This window comes from Hipposideros armiger, unplaced genomic scaffold (genome assembly GCF_001890085.2).
Source record: "Hipposideros armiger isolate ML-2016 unplaced genomic scaffold, ASM189008v1 scaffold_269, whole genome shotgun sequence".
Taxonomy (NCBI): Eukaryota; Metazoa; Chordata; class Mammalia; order Chiroptera; family Hipposideridae; genus Hipposideros; species Hipposideros armiger.
Window position 1 is genome coordinate 786955 of NW_017731619.1, and position 22332 is coordinate 809286.

General features: G+C 48.9%; 1 protein-coding gene across 9 annotated transcripts in view; it reads left to right on the forward strand.

Moving 5' to 3' along the window:
• Window positions 1-8463: 8463 nt before the first annotated feature.
• Window positions 8464-22332, forward strand: part of FOXA2 (forkhead box A2) — a 119839-nt gene continuing 105970 nt past the window's right edge. For 5 of the 9 annotated variants that reach the window (XR_002125570.1, XR_002125569.1, XR_002125568.1 and 2 more), the window contains exon 1: window positions 15218-15423. Coding sequence is in view for 3 of the 9 variants with exons in the window: in XM_019656914.1 (XP_019512459.1) it covers window positions 9694-9780; window positions 10793-12097 (1392 nt within the window). In the remaining 6 variants the exon portion in view is untranslated. Of the gene's footprint in view, window positions 8718-9568; window positions 9577-9602; window positions 9781-10792; window positions 12752-15217; window positions 15424-22332 lie in introns of those variants that run through there. The other 4 variants (XM_019656915.1, XM_019656916.1, XM_019656914.1 and 1 more) reach the window with 4 other exon arrangements.

The following is a 22332-nucleotide window of genomic DNA, read 5'->3' on the forward strand; positions in this document are numbered from 1 at the left end:
AAAAAAAAAAAAGAAAATCTTCCTACAGACAGTCAGCCACAAAGATAAATAAAACAATGCAAAAAAACCCCCAGATAAGTGAAGTGGTCAATCACTTGTAGCATTCTGAGATATCAGGGTTGAAGGTCTCATGCAGCATAAAAAAATGGATGGGGAAATGAAGAAAACTGAAACCACACCATCCCCACAGCACTCTCTCTTCTAGCTTCTGAATTTGTTCTGAGTCCTGCTAACTGTGACCACAAGCTGTTTAAAATTACACCATTTGCCTTATTTAATTTTCTTCTGCAGTCATAAATATTAATTAAGCTCAACCACAAAGAGGCTGCATTTTAATCTATTTACTTCCTGAGGACCATAAGCAATTAAGACCCATAGCAATTTAAGTACTAGCTGGTTCTTTAGGTCTGCCCTGTGACATCCACTTTTTTATTTTTAAAATTAGGTCAGGTTTATTAAATCTTAGTGGTTTCTTTTTCCTACCTAACTTCTCCTGGCCTGTGGGTATCCCCAGTTTGGCTCTTTTGTAAATATGATCTATGCTTCTCCAGTGGACTTGTTCGTTTTCTCTAAAACAAGATGCAGGAAAGTGTATGTTTTGATTAATAAGAACCAGAAATGTTTGTGTGCAACCTGTCAGCTATCCAGTGGCAAAGATCAGTCTTTTCAATGTTTGTTTATTTACTATTATTCAATGACAAAACATTAGATACAATTGTAAAAAATGAGGAATACATAAAGTGGAAAGTGAAATTCTCCTGACCCCTCCCAGTCCCAGCTTCTGGGGTTTCCACTGTGAACAGTTTTGTGTGTGACCTTCCAATCTTTTCTATGCATAAGCAAACAAAGTCAGGGTTTATTTATATAAAAATTAGGTCAAATTACTCATTTCTACAACTATTTAACCCTTCATCATAAAACAAATATACTTTGTATATGACTTCATAAAGATTTAGTTCATTCTTTATAATAGCTGTACAATATTCCACAATAAAATTGTGTTATTTTTTATTTAATCATATTGTTCTACACTTATGATCTTGGGCATGTTATAGACAAACTACACACACACACACACACGGTACCAATAACTGAAAACCACCTGTGAGCATTTTCTTTTCTCCCATGCTTCTGATGTCTTCGCCATCTCACTAAAGGAATGTCTGTTGGGAAGGAAGAGAACATTATAAGGTAGAAACAGGTCAAGATCTGGGTCAGAGAACCTGGGCTAGGACTGAAGGGCTGGGTGACCTGAGGCAGGCCCTCAACATCTCTCACTCCCCGTCTGGAGGTAACAAAGTGAGCTCCCACAAGGGAAAGGCCTACTTGACGCATCTAGTCTGAAGCAGATGCTAGCCTCTTCCACAACATCTCTTTATTCTTTGAGATCCAAGTCATTTTGGGAGCAGGGAACTCAAGCAGTGAATGTAAAGAAAATCTGTATTTCTAAATCCAGCATGTTAAAAGGGAGAAAAGAATGAAAGAAACAGGAAAGTAAAGATAAGCCTTCTGTTTCCAGTTTCTATGCAGCTATAAGGATTGGGGAGTGGGTATCAGGTCTGAGATACAGAACTTTCAGTAGGACCAGATGTTCCTCTTCATTAGCATCTACTTAGCACTTTATTTTGAAGACTTAGAGGAATTAATTTAACCAGGTTTCACTCTTAAAGGGAAGAGCTAAACTTAGGATTTTGAAAGGTGTAGACCTATTATGTAGACTAATCTGGAGAATATTGTGCAGCACTTATCATTTTTCATATGATATAAAACAATACATCCAAAGTCAGCAGCACCTATTTCAATCCTTTTGTCTGACAGAAGCAATTTATGGGAAGATTATGTGAAAGGAACAACTGCAAAATAAGTTTGTACTTTACATCCAGTTCCATTCAGGGATCTCAAAACAGCTTTATACAATCTCTTCAAGAGCTTTCTTATGCCCAATCCATACTTCTTTAACATCAAACATAGATTAAGTACTTGGTCCAAAGTTCTTATTGTGTTTATATTAATTCTTCATAAATATGCTTTTATAAATATGGTAGAAATAAAGATTGGCCCACAGAGAAAAAAAATGTTTCCTCCCTTTTAGCAGTTTTTATCTGGAAGGAAGTAGTCCTGTTCAGAATGAATGCCTTATTTAAATTCCCACAAGGGAAAGATGGTTTTAGCATTAATTATGAGTGCATATTGCAAATAGAATAAGTATTAAGGAAACATCCTGAATTTTTAAATTCTCCTCACCTTTGAGACTCAAATTTTAATTCCTAAATGTTTCCTCTTGTGTGTGTTGGAAGATATTTAGGTGACAAAGCAAGGGAAACAGTGTGTTTCTTAACAGGGGGTTAATTTGGGTGTTGTCTGTGGGTTCAGTTTTCATTACTCAGAGTCATGTTCTTTTTCTCATGTGTTGGCAAGCAGTACCAGTTCAGCATCAGGTCAAATTCTGTGGATGAAAATTCCCCATTCCCAACACAAGAGACCCAGGTCTTTTCCAGGAGGAGGACATGCAAACCCCATTTGAAATTCAATAAAGAGAAATCTCCTTGTCACTCTATCTCTTTTTTTGATCTTTCTATTTTACTGCTTTAAAATGCATATTGGGATCCAGAAGTTGGGAATGTTTAGCATAGGGTCAGTCCTGTCCTTTTTCTTTTTTAGGGCAAGCCCAGGGACAGAAATTTGAAGCAAAGAAGGATAAACCTGGGTTCCTTGGGGCCTCTTCCTTAGGGAGAAAAGTTAAGGGACCTCAGTGGGCCTTTGGTGGTTCAGTGTGATTGAGGCTGAAACTTTGTTTAATCTGTTTTTCCATGCTTGGGAAATGACAGTTTCCATGTTGCAAACATAATTGCTACATGTCCTCTCTCTTCCCCAGTCAACCAGGGAGGCCCCTGTTTGGGGCAAACTGGGCCCAGGAAAGGAGTTGTGGGAAGTGTTGGCAGAGCTAACAATGTGCTGGGGCTGGGGTGGGGGTGGTGCGTGAGGTGGGGTGGGGGATGGTCTCTGTTTAGAGCGCAATTACCCCACTACCTCCGCTTCAGGCTGCAGATGGGTTCTGAGGCCTATGGTCTGGGAAGGTGAATCCTGGCAGGGTGAGAATCAGTGTGGCTAGGGGAAAGTAGGAGTGGAGAACTGACAGGCTGTGAGATGGACTTAACACTGCTCATTTTATCAAATCACATCTCAACATCTACCTCAGGACAGACTGCAAGATGAGAAAGAGGAAAAAACAGGCCTTTAAGGGCTGGGCCATTCCACCTGTAGTCAGAAACTGGCAGCAACAGAGTCACCGGGAAGCTTGTCAGAATGCAAACTCCCAAGCACCTCCCCAGACCTGCTGAATCCTAATCTGCATTTTAACAAGATTCCCCAGGGGATTCCTATGGAAATAAAGATTTGAGGGGTGGTCCTAGGCCTGGTTAATTACCCAGTCCCAGTGGGTCACTGTTGCTGTAATATGCTATCCCTCCCTGTAAAATGAAGCTACCTGCTTTTTAGGAAACTCCAGGATACTTCCTCTGGAACTACTTTTAGAAGTAAAATTAACAAAGAGTGAGTACAGAAGCATACATTACAAACACTTGAGGGCTGAGTGCTCCCTGTGTGCCAAATGCAGTGTTCCCACACATCCAGGACAGGGTCCTCAAACCAGCACCCACCACCAGCAGGAGGACTTCCCTGCTGCTTTCTTCCTTCTTTCCAAAGCCAGAATCCCCAGTATGCTTTTGATGAAAGACTGATACTGTAGAGAGATTACAAACTGTGGTGGGACAGGACTAGCCTATCACAGTGCTCCTCTGTGGTTGCACTCTGGCCAGACTTATCCTGCTGATGTCACGCTGACTGCTTCCAAGGACTGAGTCCTTGGTTTTCCTACCAATCCTGGGTCAACACAGGCAGAATACTTCTTGGGTTTAATCCATCCCTGCCAGCAGATAAACTATTTCTGAAGGGTGAAATGTAGATTCCCTTTGGGATAGGAATTTGGCACTTGGAAATTCCTGGATCATGGTTGAAAGGAGACTTGAAAACAAAGAAAACAAATTCTGCTAGAACCTGTGGCAGAAGAAGGAAGGGAGCAGAAGGAAATGATCTCTCTTAGCAAATGGCTTTATCTACCTTGTACAGGGCTGTATCTCCACCATCTGGAATATAGTTAAGTACTCACTAAAATATTTGCCAAATGGACCAAAAATATATATAAACTCATCTTCATTGTCATTGTTTAATGTTAGAATAAGTTACATATTATTCTTTTGTTTACACAGAGCCTCACCCCGCCCCCAACATCATTTTGAGATGGAAACAAGAAGCAAACAACAACTTCATTAAGCATAAGACTCAAAATCCAAGTCAAGCTAAATTCTTTCTGATCTCCAGATCTGTCAGATGCTTAATTCTTTCAGACTTATTGAAACTATGTTTGTTTATCCAAGTAAGTAAGCAGTAGCTCATAGATCTAAGGGGGCCGCTTCAGAATTATCTCCCTGTGTAAGGCAAAGGGTTCCTAAGAAGGAATGCTGGGGGCCTGATTCTACAGGTCTGTGGCTCACTCTCCACTGCCCCTGTTTTGGATGAAGTTTACTGCTTGCCTTCTTTGCAGGAATTTCCTCCAAGAATAATATCCAAATAATATTAAATAGTTTGAAGGGCCACAAATGCAGATGCATCTAATTTAGGCATCCCTGAAAAAGTAATCTATTCTCACTCACATTGACACGTTATTATTGCTATAAAAGTTGCTGTTTCTTTATTTTTATCTCTTCCAATTATTTTAATTACCTGCTATAATAGTCCCACATACCAGAAATGTGCTTAAAAACTCAAGAATTGTGGATAGGATGCCAAATATATACCAGAAATATTTGTCAAACCCTGGACCTGAATGGGCAGAGCACTGGCCTCCCCACAGACCCACACAGATGGGAGTGGATGCAACCCAACCACGAGAAAGCCCATAAAAGATGAACAGTCCATATCTACACCCAACCTTCCAAACAGCTATCTATTCTGTGTGCACAGAGAAAGATCTTAGTGCCAAATTCTTCCTAACAGTATCCTGAGGACAGAGTCTCCCTTTCCCCCCTGCATCATGTTAGGAAATCACCATCTGTGGTTGGAATGAATATCACTTCCTTTTCTTCCTCAAGAAAGAGCACAGTCCACTTTCTGACACAGGTAAGAAAAAATACTGGTTTGTTTTTCAGAAGTCAAACACTTGGTCTGTTGAATAGTGACTTCACTGATCTCCTTTCAAGTGTAAGAATGAATATCTGTACAAGTTATTTTGCTAAAGTTTCCATGACATTGGATCTAATATTCTTATTACATATTTCACTATGGAATAATAAAAAATGTAATAAAATAATAATGATATAAAATGATACCACTATACTGCAGAAAAAAATGTAGATTGAAGATATAATTCTACCACCCAAACACAATCAGGATTATCAGCATTGAATTTATTTTGTCATTATTTATTATTACTTATTTCCCATCTTTTCCTGTGACTTTTACCCAGGAAAGGTAGACTGTATACAAGTGCATTGTGTATTAAACTTACAATGCTGTATCTTGCTTTGCCCCCACTTTTGTCAACACTTTGCGGTGTTTTTTCAGAAGACTGTGACATGCTGAATCCTTCCTGCAGTCTTTCCCATAAATCTCCTTTGATAAGACACTCTCAGCTTACCTTTTCAGTCGCCCTCTTGGTAAATAACTAGTGTTTTGGCAATCTAAGAACTATGAAAGCCAGAAAAAGACTATCTGAAGATATACTCAGTACCAAGTAGACTGCTTTTAATAGCCTTATTTTTTTCAAACGAAATTCAGAAGTAACAGCCCACCACCGAAAGTGAAGTGTTGATTATAACCTTTGATACAACTATGTCTTTTCTTTATTGAGACGTGGGATTCACCCTGAAAATTCCACCCTGTCAATAGGAAGGTGTGGGCCTCTGATTTCTGCCAACCCCCCCAAAAAAAAGTGTATTTGAAAGTGAAATGTGTATTTTCACAAGACTTTGCCAAGTCACCTTTCTGTCTCCTCTGTCTTAACCTCACCTGCAGACCTGCGTGATCATGCCCTAAAGCAAGGCCTGTCCTGGATTTGTATTCTCTGAAGGGCTTGAGGAATTGGCGTATTGATCACCCAAATTCGGCTCCACCCACCTTTGGTATTTGAAAGGTTATTGCTTGGGGAAGTTGAGTTCTGTTTATCAATGTCCCCTTCCCCGGACTAGTTTCATATGACCGAGGGCTCTGGGAGGAAGTTTTGCTAGCTGGATTGTAGCGTTTTCTTCCCACGAAGAGTAGAGGAGGCCCAGATTTGAGTCCAAGTCAAATCCACTGGGGCAGCATCCAGAATAAAAACAGCGTGCTAATCCTAAACACAGTCGTCATTATAAGGCGGCCTTACACGGAATCGGGGCAGCACCCAACGAAAAGGAAGAGAAGGGGGACATAGGCCAAGGAAAGCCTTGTGGTTCTCAGACCTAGGTGGGTTTAAACTAAAGAGGGATCCGGAGAAATATGTGTTTTCAGCTCGAGTTACCCGCGAACTTTTTCCTGGAGAGAAGATCCCGGGGCAATTTACAGCATTCCAGCCCGAGGCTGCCGTGCCAGAAGCTCTGAATAAACCTTTAGAAACCGAAGCTGCCGGGAAGGACCAGGGGTGTGTAGGGAAGTAGCACCTCCAAAGACCTCAGTGCTGGGGAAGGAAAGCGAACCCTATGCTGGGCGAACGTCCCTGTTTCCTTCACAGCCCCTGGTGCCCTGGTCCACGCTGCTCGCCTTCCCTCCCAGTGGCGGCGCGCAGGAAGGATCCTGGACTCTAGGCTGTGTCACACGTTGACCAAACCTACTCGAGCCCTGCGCGCCTCCGGAGGCGGGAGAAGGCCGGTTTGAGTTTGCCCAGAACTTCGGGGGACTTCCAAAGAAATGCCAAGCCCCTGGAGGTGTTTTCGAGGAGATCGGCGAGGCCCAGAGGAGGTGCCGGGGTTCCGGAGTTGCGGGGTGAGGAGCGCCGGGGGAAATGAGGGCTCGTTTGGTCCCGCGCTGCCGACAGGGGGCGCCCTGTCACTGCGGAAGCTGTGGCCGAGCGCTCCCAGCCTCAGCGGATGACCGCCACCTAAGGGCAGGGGAACTTGCGAGGTCCGCTCTTTAGGAAGGTAGTGTCTTCCTCCCGCGAATCTCCTCTCCCGGCCCCGCTCGTTCTTTTTGCTCAAGGAATGATTTCTAGAACCATATTTTGACCAGGAGCTAAAAGAGAGAGGGGAGTGGACACATACACACACGCACAGAACAGAACATTTTTTTGAGTTTTCAATTCCAAACACCAGAAAGCTGTTTTGTCGTTGTTTCACGTAGTTTGTCTATTTGTTTGGCGTCTCTTCTCTACTGAATGTGAGAAGCACCCTGTGGGGAGGAGGAAGGGGATTGACTGTGTGTTGTGAGTGTGTGTATGTGTGTGTACACGCCTTTCTGCCCTAGGCCTGCGCAGAAAGGTTTGAAAAACAGGCAACTCCGCTTTTGAGGCGCCACTACTCACCCTTCTTTTCCAAGCCCTCCGGACCCTGTGATAGATGCTGGTGATCTGGTTCCTTTGGCTCCTCTGTGCAGAGCTACACGTATGCATGCACCCCACGACACGCTTCCCGCATGCACCGGTTCGGCCTGCCCTTCCTGGGAGCCCTCAGCGTTACTCATGGCTTCGGGCGACGCAGACCTTGGCGAATCCTGCACTCACTCAGCGGGTTCATTAACGCCCTCAGTATGAATTGGTCAAATCATCCGCTGCGTTTCAGCGCAAAGGGCGAGGCCTACCGCTGCATCTTTGATTCAAAGCGATGCGGGGCCCGCGAGACCTGGGGTAGAGGGAAGGGGTGGGAGTCCCCTGCATCTACTGCTCCTCGCTGCTTGCCTTCTAGCCTTAACCTCACCCAGTTCTTCTGTCCCCGCTGTTCAGCTCCCTGCCTGCCACATCCCTGTCTTTTGCCACCATTGCACACAACTCTGGAGAGCTGAGCCAGGTGCCCACGATTTCCTAGTTTTTATCTCTGAGGTGGAGAGCGCAGAGCTGGATCCCCAAGGCGGAGCTGGGTTTTTAGATCCAAGAAAGGGTGTCCACATTCAAACGCCTGTAATACCACCCCCTCTAGGTTCATTGGGGTCTTGGGGCTGCCTCAAGACAGATGATAATTTGAACCCAGAAGCTGGAGCGAAAATAAAAAGGAAGTATATGGTTGCTGGGGTTTCTAATTTCGTATAAAACAGCCTCTCAGGAAAGCAGGGAGGACAGAGACCCTCCTGAAGTGATTCCATGTGCCCTGTATTGATTCCTTCATTCTTTTCTCTCCTACCGCCTCATCCCCACCCCGCACCTCCTGCCCTGTTTGTTTTAGTTACGAAATGCTGTGGGCACCTTGGTTGTGACTGAAAATTAACCTTGAAACACGCCGTCCTGAATGTCAGAGACAAATTGCAGTCTCCCAACCGTCGGCTGCAGCCGGCGGGGCTGCGTACGCCTTGCGTGGGGTGCCGGGACAGCGCTCCTCCCCGCTAGCCGCCCCTCTGTCGGTCACTGGAGGCCAGGCTCCCAGAAAGCAAAAAGCCGCGGCGGACGGACAAGGCGCGCCCAGCGCCTTCCGGAGCCGCTGAGGGTCTTAACTGTAACAGGGAGGGGCCTCCCGGGAGCAGCGGCGGGCGAGTTAAAGGTGTGTACACAGTTTTTCTAAATACGACAGCGCTTTGCAAATTGGCTCTGTGACTGTCATGTTGTTTTGACAAGGAACGAGCACTGAGAGTGAAGAAACCGGGATAAATAAATGCGGCTTTTATAAAGCTCTGCAGAGGGAAACGGGGCGCCAAGGCCGGATGCGCCCTCGGACGGGCACACCAGGTGTCCAGAGCTATGGGACAGGGCGGGGGTCAGAGCCCTAGGCCGCTCCCGGGGTGTCTTCCTCTCAGGGTCCTTCTCCCAGGGGCGCGCCCAGTGGACGCTGGAGGAAAGGGGTCTGTACCCGGGATCCCGCGCGCTCACTCTCCAGGTTCGCGGGTCCCGGCACAGCATGCGTGCGCCGCGGGCGGTGGGAGCCGAAGGGCAGGTGCGGGGCGCCGGCCGCTGCTCTCTCTCACCTAGGTGTGAGCTGATTATTCAAATTGGCTGCCCGGGGTCTGGGGATTGGAGGCCAGCGCCCGCGCGCCGCGCTATATCACCAGCCGCCCACGTCACTGCGGCACTTGTCCGCTCCGCGGTCCACACCTCTTCCTCCTCCTCTTCGCCCTCCTCCTCCTTCTCCACTTTCTCTCCACCCACCCCACCCCCACTCGCCCCCGCGCCGCGAGCTTCCCACCGCCTCTGGGCAGCTCGGCACTACCAACCTCGGCCTCCACCGGGTAGCCCGCGAGCGCGGTGGCATCGGGAAACCAGCGCTGCGGGCACCTAGGCTCTGGTCTGGGCCACCTCCCATTTTCGGCCCCCTCCTCCCGCGACTCACCCCTCCCGCCCACTTCCAACTGCAGCCTCCGGCCAGCCCCGGGAGAGAGAGGGAGTGGAGTCGAGAGAGAGAGAGAGTGAGCGCGAGAGAGGGAGGGAGGGGACCGTGCTTTAGCTGACTTTTTTTTTTTTAAGAGGGTGGGGGTGGGGGTGATTGCTGGTCGTTTGTTGTGGCTGTTAAATTTTAAACTGCCATGCACTCGGCTTCCAGTATGCTGGGAGCGGTGAAGATGGAAGGGCACGAGCCGTCCGACTGGAGCAGCTACTATGCCGAACCCGAGGTAGGTATTAGCCTTTTACGGGGGATCGTGGGGTGGCGGCGTTCGCTCTTTCCCCAACCTCGGGACTTCTTTCCCTACCGGCATCCTCCCTCAACCTCCAGCCGCTCTGGGCAGCCTCCTTTTCCACCCTCCTTCGACTCAAATGGGTCTCTTTTTTATACGACACACTGTTAGCCTTGAGATAATATTAACTTTGTGATCAAATATTGACTTGCGGCGCCTCCAAATCCTCTTCGTGGCCGAGCCACGCACTATCCTAACAGAGTTATGTTTGGCAGCGTGCGGCTGGGGAGGGGTGGGAGGTCGGCGGTGAGGGGGTGGGGAGCTGTAGAGAAGGTGGGCAGGAGTTGGGGACTGAGGTAGAGGCAAAGAGTCAAAGACTAGGGGACAAAGAGAAAGTTTGTAACTGCAAAACCCAGCCGCGTGTAGTTCAGTTTGCGGTCCTCTCCTTATCTCTCCATTCAATGCCTCTGGCTGGCCTCAGACTCAGAGCAGGCACTGGGTTTCCGTACCACTGGGGCCAAGGATGGGGTCCTGGAAGAAAAACTGAATAGAGAGGACCCTGGGACAGTCTCCTCTTGAGGTCGCCCAGAGCGGCCCTGCGCGGGGTCCCACAGGTAGCTCGCTAAAGTCGAGGTGGTGTCTGGAGTCGTGGCGCCGACTTGGTATGCTGGCCGGAGAGTTGGGGGAGGGCAGATGCATTTGGGGTGCCTGGACTATGGGTACTTCAAAGACCCCTGTTTTATTGTATAATACGAGTCAAGTGCGGAAGTGCTAGGTACCAGCCACACGCACAGAGCAGCAGCCTGCTCTCCACCTCCCCAGGGGCGATCACGGAGCACTCTGGGTGAAAAGTGGTCGGTGTCAGAGGCTGGGGACCGGGCGAGGGAAGGACTCCCCAGGGGCCCGCCTGGAGGCGGGGGCCTGGGATCAGCCGGTGGGTGGGAGGTCAGGGCGCGCTTAAGCCGTGGTGCTAACAATGTGCGCCTCCATCCCCGGGCTCTGTCCGCAGGGCTACTCGTCCGTGAGCAACATGAACGCCGGCCTGGGGATGAACGGCATGAACACTTACATGAGCATGTCGGCGGCCGCCATGGGCAGTGGCTCGGGTAACATGAGCGCCGGTTCCATGAACATGTCGTCGTACGTTGGCGCGGGCATGAGCCCGTCCCTGGCCGGCATGTCCCCCGGGGCAGGCGCCATGGCGAGTATGGGAGGCTCGGCCGGGCCGACTGGCGTGGCAGGCATGGGGCCGCATCTGAGTCCGAGCCTGAGCCCGCTTGGGGGGCAGGCGGCCGGGGCCATGGGCAGCCTGGCCCCCTATGCCAACATGAACTCCATGAGCCCCATGTACGGGCAGGCGGGCCTAAGCCGCGCCCGTGACCCCAAGACGTACCGGCGCAGCTACACGCACGCCAAGCCGCCCTATTCGTACATCTCGCTTATCACCATGGCCATCCAGCAGAGCCCCAACAAGATGCTGACGCTGAGCGAGATCTACCAGTGGATCATGGACCTCTTCCCCTTCTACCGGCAGAACCAGCAGCGCTGGCAGAACTCTATCCGCCATTCGCTATCCTTCAACGACTGCTTCCTCAAGGTGCCCCGCTCGCCCGACAAGCCCGGCAAGGGCTCCTTCTGGACCCTGCACCCCGACTCGGGCAACATGTTCGAGAACGGCTGCTACTTGCGCCGCCAGAAGCGCTTCAAGTGTGAGAAGCAGCTGGCTCTAAAGGAAGCCGCTGGCGCTACAGGCGGTGGAAAGAAGGTGGCTGCCGGGGCTCAGGCCTCGCAGGGTCAGCTCGGGGAGGCCTCCGGGCCAGCCTCCGAGACTCCGGCGGGCACCGAGTCACCCCATTCAAGCGCCTCTCCGTGCCAGGAGCACAAGCGAGGAGGGCTGGGGGAGCTGAAGGGGACGCCAGCCTCAGCGCTGAGTCCCCCGGAGCCGGCGCCCTCGCCCGGGCAGCAGCAACAGGCCGCGGCCCACCTGCTGGGCCCTCCCCATCACCCGGGCCTGCCGCCCGAGGCCCACCTTAAGCCGGAGCACCACTACGCCTTCAACCACCCCTTCTCCATCAACAACCTCATGTCCTCGGAGCAGCAGCACCACCACAGCCACCACCATCACCAGACCCACAAAATGGACCTCAAGGCCTACGAACAGGTGATGCACTACCCCGGCTATGGTTCCCCAATGCCGGGAAGTCTGGCCATGGGCCCGGTCACGAACAAAGCGGGCCTGGACGCCTCGCCCCTGGCCACGGACACCTCCTACTACCAGGGGGTGTACTCCCGGCCCATTATGAACTCCTCTTAAGACAGCTGCAGCCCGGCTAGCCCGGAATAAGGACAAGAGAGGAAGTGGGGTGGAGACTTTGAGGTAGGGGTGTTGGAGAGATGCAAGGAAGAAGAAATCCATTACACCCCCACCCCCAGGACAGCAGTCTCCCTCTGTAGCTCTTCCCTCCCAAATAGATGGGCCACACTGATATGTATCATTCTATATAAGGAGGGAAAGGGGGTTGGGGGAAGATAAACAGTAAAAACGAAAAAAGCCCCCGGTTTCCACTACCTTGTAGACACCTGCTTCTTGAAGCATCTGGGAATTCTGATTTTGTTGTTGTTGTTGTTCTCCTCCATTGCTGTTGTTGCAGGGAAGTTTTACTTTATAAAACAAAACAAACAAATCCAACAAACTTTTGTGACTCATTGTAAAACCATGTAGTTTTAACAGAATCAGAGAGTTGTACTATTGTATAAAAAGAGAAAAAAAATGATGTAAGGGTCTGTTGTAAATGACCAAGAAAAAAAATGCATTCTCATTCTTGACACAGTGAAATCCAGGTCTCGGGTCTGATTAATTTATGGTTTCTGTGTGCTTTATTTATGGCTTATAAATGTGTGTTCTGACTGCAAGGACCAGAGTTCCACAAATCTATATTAAAGTGTTATTGCCGGTTTTATTCCTTGACTCTTCAAGATGTTTTTGGGTTTTTTTCCTTTGCCTGACTTAAAAAAATAAATATGTCTGAAAATTATTTAAAAGTGGAGGGAGGGAGGGAGATCCTGGCTGGTTGCAGGTTTTATTTTATTTGAGGGGTGTGTTCTTTTGTTGTTGTTTTTTACCAACATTTTATTTAAATTTTCAGACATATTGAAGTTGAACTGGTTTTACAGAAAACACACATGGACCCATTGCCCAGATCTTACAATTACCATTTCACTGTACTTATTATATTGCATATCTGTCTATCTACACCTCCATTGATCAATTCATCTTATATTTTAAGTGCATTTCAAAGTAAATTTCAGACATCAGTACACTTCCCCCTAAACACTTCAGTAAGCACAGCATTAAATAGAACTCAATGTTGTTTATGGTTACTTTCTGGATTTTAAGTTTATCTTTATACACAATGAAACACAGATCCTAGGTTGACCAATTCCATGTGTTTGATGCAGGTTTATCTTTCAAGCCAGGAGCAAACCACATATCTTAATTTTCCACCTGGGCTATGTGAAGGTACAATGTCATTGACATCTCTTGGGCCTTAGGGCAGGCTTCCCTGGGGAGAAGCCTGGATTTTACATGTCTTACTGTATTTCCCATCTTAGTCCCCCTACAAGTCAGTAAGCCCAGATTGAATTTGCAAATTCCTGGTGCAGCACTTGGCCTTTTCATCACTTCCTCTCTGTGTCACCCCTTTACCCTCCTGTGGAATTGGAATTCTGCCTGGATCTTACAGCCTCAGGCCTCTGTCTACATTCAGTGACCCTATCCCAGCCTCCTCCTTCACTTAGGTGCTCTGCACAACCTTGGTAGACCTAGCTGCAGGCCAAGATAACTGAGGTGTCTGGGACACCGGTTTGGAGAAAGAGAAGACTTTTTCATGGGTTGGTTATAAGAACATCATTAAGGGTAATGTTCCAAATCTTCTCTTTAAGGCATATTTGGGGTGAGATGGAGGTAAGGGGATGTCTTGCACGGCTTGCCAAGTGACGGTGGCCAGTGGGAAGATCCTAGGGTCTGAAGATTCTCTTCCTCCCCTCACCCCAAACGCTGACGCCCTAAAGCAGGGAGCGTCCTGTTAGCCCCGATTGGCAAGCCAGTATTGCTGGGCCAGAGGATGAGGGGTATATTGTGAGCCTTAAAGGAAAACCCAAAAGTATAAAACCCAGAATAAATTCTTACAACTGTGCTATCTCTCCTCACAGACAGCCTAGCCGCCCTATATCGGCGGCCAACCGTCTGGAAACCCTGAAGGCGAAGCCCCGTCAGGGTGTGCAAAGGGGGCCCGGCTTTGGCTTTGCCGGGGCATTTGCGGGTCTGCAAGTTGGCCGGGGGAGGTCAGCAGCCAGTGTCGTCGCGGGCCCCCCAAATTTTGGGCCATCCCGCACACAGCTAGTTTGCAGAGGGTAAGAACTGTCCTCAAGCCTCCGAGACCAAGACTTTTTGCTTCTGGTTTCTAAAGCCCATGCTTTGTTTCTGGGACTGATCTTTGAGCTTCCAGACCATCCAGACCTGGAGTGTCCCAGCTTCGTCCCACCCCTGGAGACAGCCTCTCCGTGCGTCTTCTGCCACCTTGCGCGCTCTCTGCCCCCTCAAACCCTGGCCTTCCCACGCGCTGGGGTGGGGTGTGCCTTCGCCTACGCCACCCCCTCCGCTTCTAAATCCTTTTTTAAGACGCCACATTGTCCCGAATAACACAAGGAAGAGAAATTGGGCGGGGGGGGGGGGAGGGTGGTATCCGGAGGCCGCATCCAGCTATCAGGACTGTCTCTCCGCCTGGCAAGGACACACACGTCGTGAGCCCAGCCTGAAATGTGTTTCATTATCACATAAAAGGCTCCTGTGGCGAAGGAGCCGAGAGGCAGGGCCCGGGGCAGAGTGAGGGACAATAGAGGCTGAAAGCGCTGCCCTAACCTGCTCTGTTTCGTATCACACGCCCATTGTGCGAGGGTCGTTTTAAACTACTTAGCGCGTCCCCCTTCACTGATCCCGGCGGATAAGATATAGTTCTTTCCGAATGTCCGGGAGTGGGCGCTTTCGGAGGTTTCTGCGCTTCTTGTGTCTTTCACATAACCCTACCCTGGGCTATCGCCCCCTCCCCCGCCCGGGCTCCAAGTTTACTAACTCACAGATCGCCTTCCTCCCACTTTCCCCAACTCTTAAGTATTGTAGGATGCAGCATTTCTTTCTTTTCCCCCTTCTCTCTCTTTTTTCTTCCTTTTTTCCTTGCCATCCGCGCGCGGGTTTAAGCAACCGTGATCTGTGAATAAACAAAGTCAGTAAACAACCGAAAAAAACATTCTAGATCCGAATTCCAGGAGGGTAAACTTTCCATGCCACGTCATACTTGGGCAAATTTGCACAGATATTATATTGCCTCCCCCCTCCTTTATTATTCTTTTTTTCCAGGATCCCATTGTACTTAACTGAATTTTATAACGCTGATCGATATCTTGGTAAAATATTCATTTTTAAACTAGCGGGCAGTGAAATCTTTGCTTTGTGTGCTAAAGTCAACAGTCGCTGGGTTTGAGCTCAAATAAATGCAGGGATGCCTGGGCTCGAAGCAGTCGGCCGCCTCCCTCCGTGCGCTGGACGCTCCGCGGTCCGCCAGCCGGCCCTGAACACAGCAGGTAGGGAGCGCGCCCACTCCAAGGCGGCGCCGGGAGCCCCTCCGCCCTGTGCGCCCCAACTCAGGTCAACGCACCTCCTCTCCTTCAGGTAGTCCTCCCTCCTAAGGGCCTGGACGCCTGGGGGTTGGGGAGTCGCGGAGGAGGGAGTGAGAAGCTAAATCAGTGAAGACCAAGGGGGTTGGAAGGTGGCCTTCCCCCACCCCTCCCTCACCCACTTCCCCAGAGGATTTCTAAGAATGCACAGTTTGGGAAGATGAGAGTTCGAAGAGTTACCAACTCGGAATAAATCTTGGCTCTGAACACAGTTTGTTGGGGCTCCGAAACTATGGGAAACCCCGGCCGGCCCCTCCAGCCACTAGGGCCTGGGGATTCGATCTGAGGGCCCCGCGTTTCCCAAGGACAGTGGGGAAGTGGGGGTTGGGGGGATGACCTTGGTCTCAGAGTCAGGGGTAGGGGTCAGCGGGAAATGGCTTGCGGGTAGCGGGTGGTTGCAGAGGCTGAGGTCCGAGAGTGACAACGCCCTCCCTCGACGTCCACGGGTTCGAGTCCCGCCTCGACGTTTCCCTGGAAGCCCTAGGGCCCAGGCGGCGGCTGGGGTCCGCGCCATCCGGGAGCAGGGGAGGGACAGCGCCTCTCTGAGTACAGCGTGAACTTTTCGTTCTGGAACAAGAAGCGGCTGGTGGTCTTTACGCGTAGGCGCGCACGGCTGCAGGCGCGTTTGGGAGCCTGCGGGGTCACGAGCCGGGTCCAGGAAGGAAAAGGCAGAAACCTGTAGCGGTGCCATTTATTACCCCACTCTCCCCGCGCGTGGCCAGGTAGGGGCGTGCTGCAGTGCCTGAGGATGCGAGTTTGGAGGATCGAACAGAAACGAACGCATCTTTCTCGGAAGGCGTGGGCTCGGAATACTAATGGTTCGGATGTTGCCAAATTGAAACCGCAGAACCCTCAGTTTTCGAGGGCAGGGTACAGAAAAGTATGTCTTTGTTCTGGGGTCTACCAGGTACCCCCCTCAAATCTGCATCTCCCCAGGAGGTCTAAACTGCTGCATATCCGGCCTGTGAGAGGCTCAGGCTAGCTTGGTTACTCTGGGTATTTCACCAGGTGGTGAGACACCCTAAGTACCCAGCCCACTAAAATTGCCTGCCACCCTAACTGGAAAGATCTTCCAGTCTACGCCAGAGTCCCAAAATCTCGAACCCAAATGAGCAGAAATAGGTCCCAGTAATTGGCAGGGTCAGTTATGTGGGCACCTCCATGTGTGGGGACGCTGGGTCCCCTCCCCTCTTTCCCTGGCGCCCCGGGCCGCACGCCTTTGTCCACTGTCCCGGGGGCCGGCTGGGGAACAACGCGCCCACCACCTTCTAAGCGCTGGCCTGGCTCGCGTGGTTGGTTATCTTCCCTGAACAAGATGGAACGCCTGCAGGACACACAGCCACGCTAATTATTATTAAATAATCAATGCCTCCCCGTTCCGCTAGTAATGCGCGGCCTAGAATCCGTCAATTAATTGTCATTAGACGTGTGTCGCCCCACGGCCTTCCCTTGGGCCTCTGACAGCGCCAGGTCACCTAGCCCAGCCCACTCCACCGCCGAATGAAAAGGTGCCCATCTTTTAAGAGCCTGGTGCGAAATAGCCACGGCCCTTAATTCAGTGCGACTTTTGAAAGAAAGCCCCTCTCTGAAAAGATGTAATCTTCCAAATGGCCAATTTAAACGCCTGATCTTTATCTTCCATCTTCCCCTGGTTTTATACAGAGAAACTGGACCTCAGTGCTTTGGGGGCCTTTTAATGTGGGTGTGGGGTCGGGAGAAACGAGAGATAAGGCTTAATAGGGAGGAGGGGGAGGTGTTTGCTCAAGAAGGTACCTTGGGGTAACTGGTTTGATCAGGGGCAGTGCATCTGTCTAATCACCGGGGTTGAAGGGTCTGCCGGCTTGCGATGGGGAGGGGGTTGCTGAGACACTATCTGAACGTGTAAGCCAGAGCTGTCTGGGAAAAAGTGGGAGGGCGTTTTCTGGCCGTGAATCTTCGACCTGCAAGAGGCGATAGGAAATGGAACATTCTCTGAGTCCCCACCCACCACGCACCCGGCATTGCGGAACAGTCGGTGCAGTCGGCCCATAGACTTGTAGGGCACCAAGTCCTGCTACACAGAAGAGACACCCCCCCCACACACACCTCAGTGCCAATAGTCCCAATCTGCTGTCCCCTGCCGTAGCAGAAGAGCAAGATGTAAGATCCTAAATACCTTTGCTAGATCAGGGACGCCCTGGACGCCAGCCCTGCCGGCAGCACTATGGCAACCCAGGGCAGCCAAGGGTTGGTGGAGTGAATTAAAAAAAACACAAAAACAATAAAAAAAAAACTTCCCCAAAATTTGCAAGTCAATATAATTACACTTCTCCTGCTTCCTTCCCCCATTAAATGTTCTTTTTACAGCAAATAAAATATCTGAGGATCTCAAAAACTTACATGCCTCCTTTTGAGTGAAAGCAATGTGCAGAATCTACAACCCTCCTTGACTACAAAAACATCTATCTCCCCTTCCAGTTTTACCGCAGACTTCAAATCACAAGTTTCTCATTGCCTCTACCCCCAGGACTGGCTTTCCTCTGAGAAAAGGAGACAAGAAGACATAGGGGATGGATAAAAAGATTGTGAGGCAGTGAGATAAGCTGTTTTAAAAATGAATGAAGAGAGGCTGACTGGTAACTGCCTGTGTACGTACATGGCTGGCCCCTCAGGGCCTGGGCTGCTCTTTAGGCCTTTGGTTTCAGACTCATATCCTTTCTAGGGCACAACACAATGATTGGAATTTTTTGAAAAATTCCTTTTTGATGGATTGGATACAGGCAGGATGTTACATGCACCTCCAGAGACGAACAAACAAAAATTATATGGAATAGATTCATGTCCTCAGTGGCACCCAGTGGGGTCCCAGCTCTTGGAGGTCTTCTTCTTCCTTTGACAAAGCTCCCAGGGAGTGCCCTACCTATGAGCACCTCGGGGGTTGCCTCAGAAGCCGAAATCCTGGGGCATCTTCCCCATTCTATTCACAGCCTTCCTGCCCACTCTCTCATCCTTTTTCTCCTTTTTTCTTTAAAACAATCATGTGTGTCCCCCCTCATCTCCTCCCGCCATTGTATTTATTGATGACCTAACAGGCTCACACCAAAAGCCACCCACAGAAAACCAACAACGTGGGATGGGAGGAGAGACCAATTATGATTGAGGCTAACAAGCAGGAACACCCAAGTTGAAGCCAGCTGTCTCCTGGGAGACTGATGGAGGCTTATTTTACAAGCTGTCATTCCCCCCGTGGTCCCTATTGCCAGACTAGAGGTGATTCCTATTCTCCCCTTCCCCTCAGTCCCTGAATCCTCAGGGCTTATTCCAGATTCTTTGTATAGGACTTTACCACCAAAATCCCTCTCATGCACAGGTAGAGAGGACAGGGTTGTCTTACAAGTACATCTTCACAATAGTATGCTTAATTTTCACATTAGTGGCTGTTCCTAAGAGCTCTGAGCTCACTGACAACAAGACATGGACTGGTCAAATGTCACTGTCACACATGCTCCCCCTCCCTGCCAGGTTTCCATTAAAAGGCATGGACTTACCCATTGCACTTCTCCCTCCTTCCCTCCCTTAAAAGCAGGTGGGTGTTTTACTATTAGATAACACAACTGATAGCTGGGAATGCTGATAGAAATAATACAAATTAAGCTGTGTTTATTCATTCATGCAAACAAAACTGGAGATCTGACATTTTCATTCCGGCAAGTGCCTGGGGTTTACTCTCTCCTGAAGCTAATGGGAGGCAGCAATAGTCCCTGAGATGTGAAAACACCATGGCACCTATGCCATAGTTTTAAAAACCTAAACACATCAAGTTAACTGAGAGGGAACATATATATGTGGGGGAAACATACTGGCATATTATGCACATTAAAACTTTGGAGTGAGAATTGTTTGCAATGTTTTAGTTTTACTAGTTTAAGCAGTTTCACTTCTGCTCTCTAAAATGGTTGAGACTAGACTTTTATAGGCAAACCAGCTTTTGCTCTGTTTCATTTATTTGAAAAGAATAAAAGACAGGTTTCAAGAATAAGCAGAAATGTTTTTGGACCAAGGTTGATAAGGACCCCAGCAAATCAAAATAGGGTTGCTTGTGTGTCAGTTTCGACTTGCTATTTCATTAGAAATATGATCTCAATTCATTATTCACTGTTTTTGGAAAGCAAGCCTAATTTTGTTGGGAAGTTTTTGCTCATATAAAGAAAACCATACAGTTCCTAATTTGAAGACATTACTGTTAAAAGCACATTGCTTGAAAGCACAAAATGTCATCTTGGGTAGTGTTTAGGGGAGAGGGCTTGTGGGAGCTAAGGCATGAAGTGTGTGGCTGGAGAACTGGGGAGGGTAGATAATGATTACATGACATTTTCTGTGAAGGAAGAGGGTGAAGTGTCAGCCAGAGTAGGACTTGGGTCACAGGGAACTCTGTATGAAGGCAAGAGGCGTCTTTAGCAAATAAATCAGGAGGTCACCATGTGTACATTCTGGTATAAAATATACAACCCTGTGCTCAAGCTTTCTGCTTGCCATACGTTTTAAAACCCAATCTAAGAAGTTTAAAATAAAAGAGACCGATTCCACTATGTATTTTCCATATAGTCTGCAATTCTGAGCTACATTCTATTGTTTACACATAAAAAGAAGTTCTAGCTTCAATGACTTCCTGGTTGAGAAAATTCACCCTCTACCAGAAAAATGAGTCTATTTCTTGGCACAACTTTTGCCCTTCATTTTATCATCTCAGTGTTTCTTCTCTCTTGCCCTCTCTCTCTTTTCCTTACCACAATTGTGTTCAATCCAACCACAATAGAGTGCCCCCCCCCCCGTGCACCATGCAAGGTATCTCACAAAAATGACCTAATTTAAGCTTCCTCATACCCCCACAGGTAGATGTCAGAATTTATGAGTGATGGGCCTGGGGCAGAGAGAAATTAGGGAATTTGCTCCAATTTCAGAACTCAGCATTGAATTCAAGTTTTCAGCTAGCTCAATGTACTTTCAATATCTCTGGCTTTATATGACCCTGAGCACAGATTCAAATGCAATCGGAAGCCTGCCTTTACCAGAATCCTGAGGTTTCTATGGGAGCTGCTGTTGATAAAGTGTAAACCCATGTTAGGAGAAGGCTGGAAAGAAACAGGACTATCTCAAGAAGAGAGAGGCTTGGGTTCTCCTTTGAAGGATGGCAGAGGTCCCACCTACTGTCCTAGAAGGGAATAGGGTGGCTTATGTCTGGAATTAGGCTAGATTCTTATTTTCTCATTCACAGCAACACAGTTAGAATTCCCATGTGACCATGGCCCTGCAAAGCTGGCCAGAGGTTCAGTCAGGCCTGGGCCACTCTTCCCCATTGAGGCTCCAGGGGCCAGCTGGCCAGTGCAGGAAGGAGACAACTCTTGCTTGTGATTAGAAAGAGCAAATGCCAGAGAAGAGAAAAATGTCAGGGGCGGAAACAAAGGCCTGACCTATGGGCTTAAAACAATCCACACAGCCAAATTATTTCTTGAGAGGCAGCCTGTCAGCCTTATTACTTACTGGGGATTCTGAAGCAGGCCCAGGAATGTCTTGAGAGGCTCTTGCCTCTAACCTCCCCCTCACCCACACCTGGTGGCCTGACAGCACAGGTGACAGCACAGCTGGAACACACCAACCACAGCTGGGCTTCAGTGCATCGTTGCCCCTTCCCCAGCTGCAAGAACAGCAAGACCCCAACCCCCACAGCACGCCTCCCTTCCACATTGTATAAATGCATATTTGTATAAACACTTGCCACAGAGGTTTGTCGCTGAATAGGAGTCTGGTCCAGGTGGACTGTCCTGCTTCCATCACAGAGGGAGGATGTGCCCCAGCACTCAGTAGGCCTGCATTCTGGGAGAATAGCACCACCCAAGCTCTCCACTGAGCTGCACATGGGTGTCCAAGCCAAAGATGGCTGACACCTGCTTGCACCAGGCCCTGGGGATGTGGTGCTGACTAAGCACTGGCTCTCCTGACAACAGGGACTCAAGCTGGACATGAAGGGGTCCTTTTCTTTTCAACATATTACAATCAAAATTCCCAAGACTGTGTTTTTTGTGGTATGAGATTTTTTTCAGATTTAGCATCTTCCATTTTGGGATTTTAGGGGAGGCTCTGGACAACTGGATTCTAAGGCCAGCTCCACACACAATGATGTCTAGGGCATGGGGTATGGCCAACTCTTGGAACTGAGTTCTAGATTGAGCAAAACTCCCTACTCCAAACTGGATAATTGAAGCATTAGACTAAGGTGGGGAGAATGCATTGAGAATGACACAGTTACCCAAACTCAGATTCGACGCTGAGCCTTCTAAAGACTGCAAAGAAGGGGAGAATGCAATCTTAGGACTGTTTAAAGGAGCAGGAGGAGGGGATAGTATCAATCTATATTTTGTCCAGTCTGTTTTAATTACCACTCCCCTCCCACCAGCAGAGTTTGCCAATTAAAGACCAATTTCTCTTGATTTCTTTGCTTTAAAAGGACATTTTGATTCACCCAGGCAGACAATTAAATCCCCCTCTCACCTCTGCCTTCCCAGAGCTCACGAACAGGATGCCTCTCTATCTCTCGCCAGCATTGAGCAGTGGGAAGAAGTTGATCTCAGGTGCTAACCTGCAGTTATCAGAATGCCAGACTCATTTAGGGAGCTCAACTCTGGAACCCAAGGCGATCCTTTCATTGATTGTGGAAAGTGCTGTTTAGATTTTGCCTTTGCTCAGTAAACAACTAAGAGTAACTGAGGGATTTCTTCCTTGCATTCATGGACTCTCTCTCTCTCTCTCTCTCTCTCTCTCTCTCTCTCTCTCTCTCTC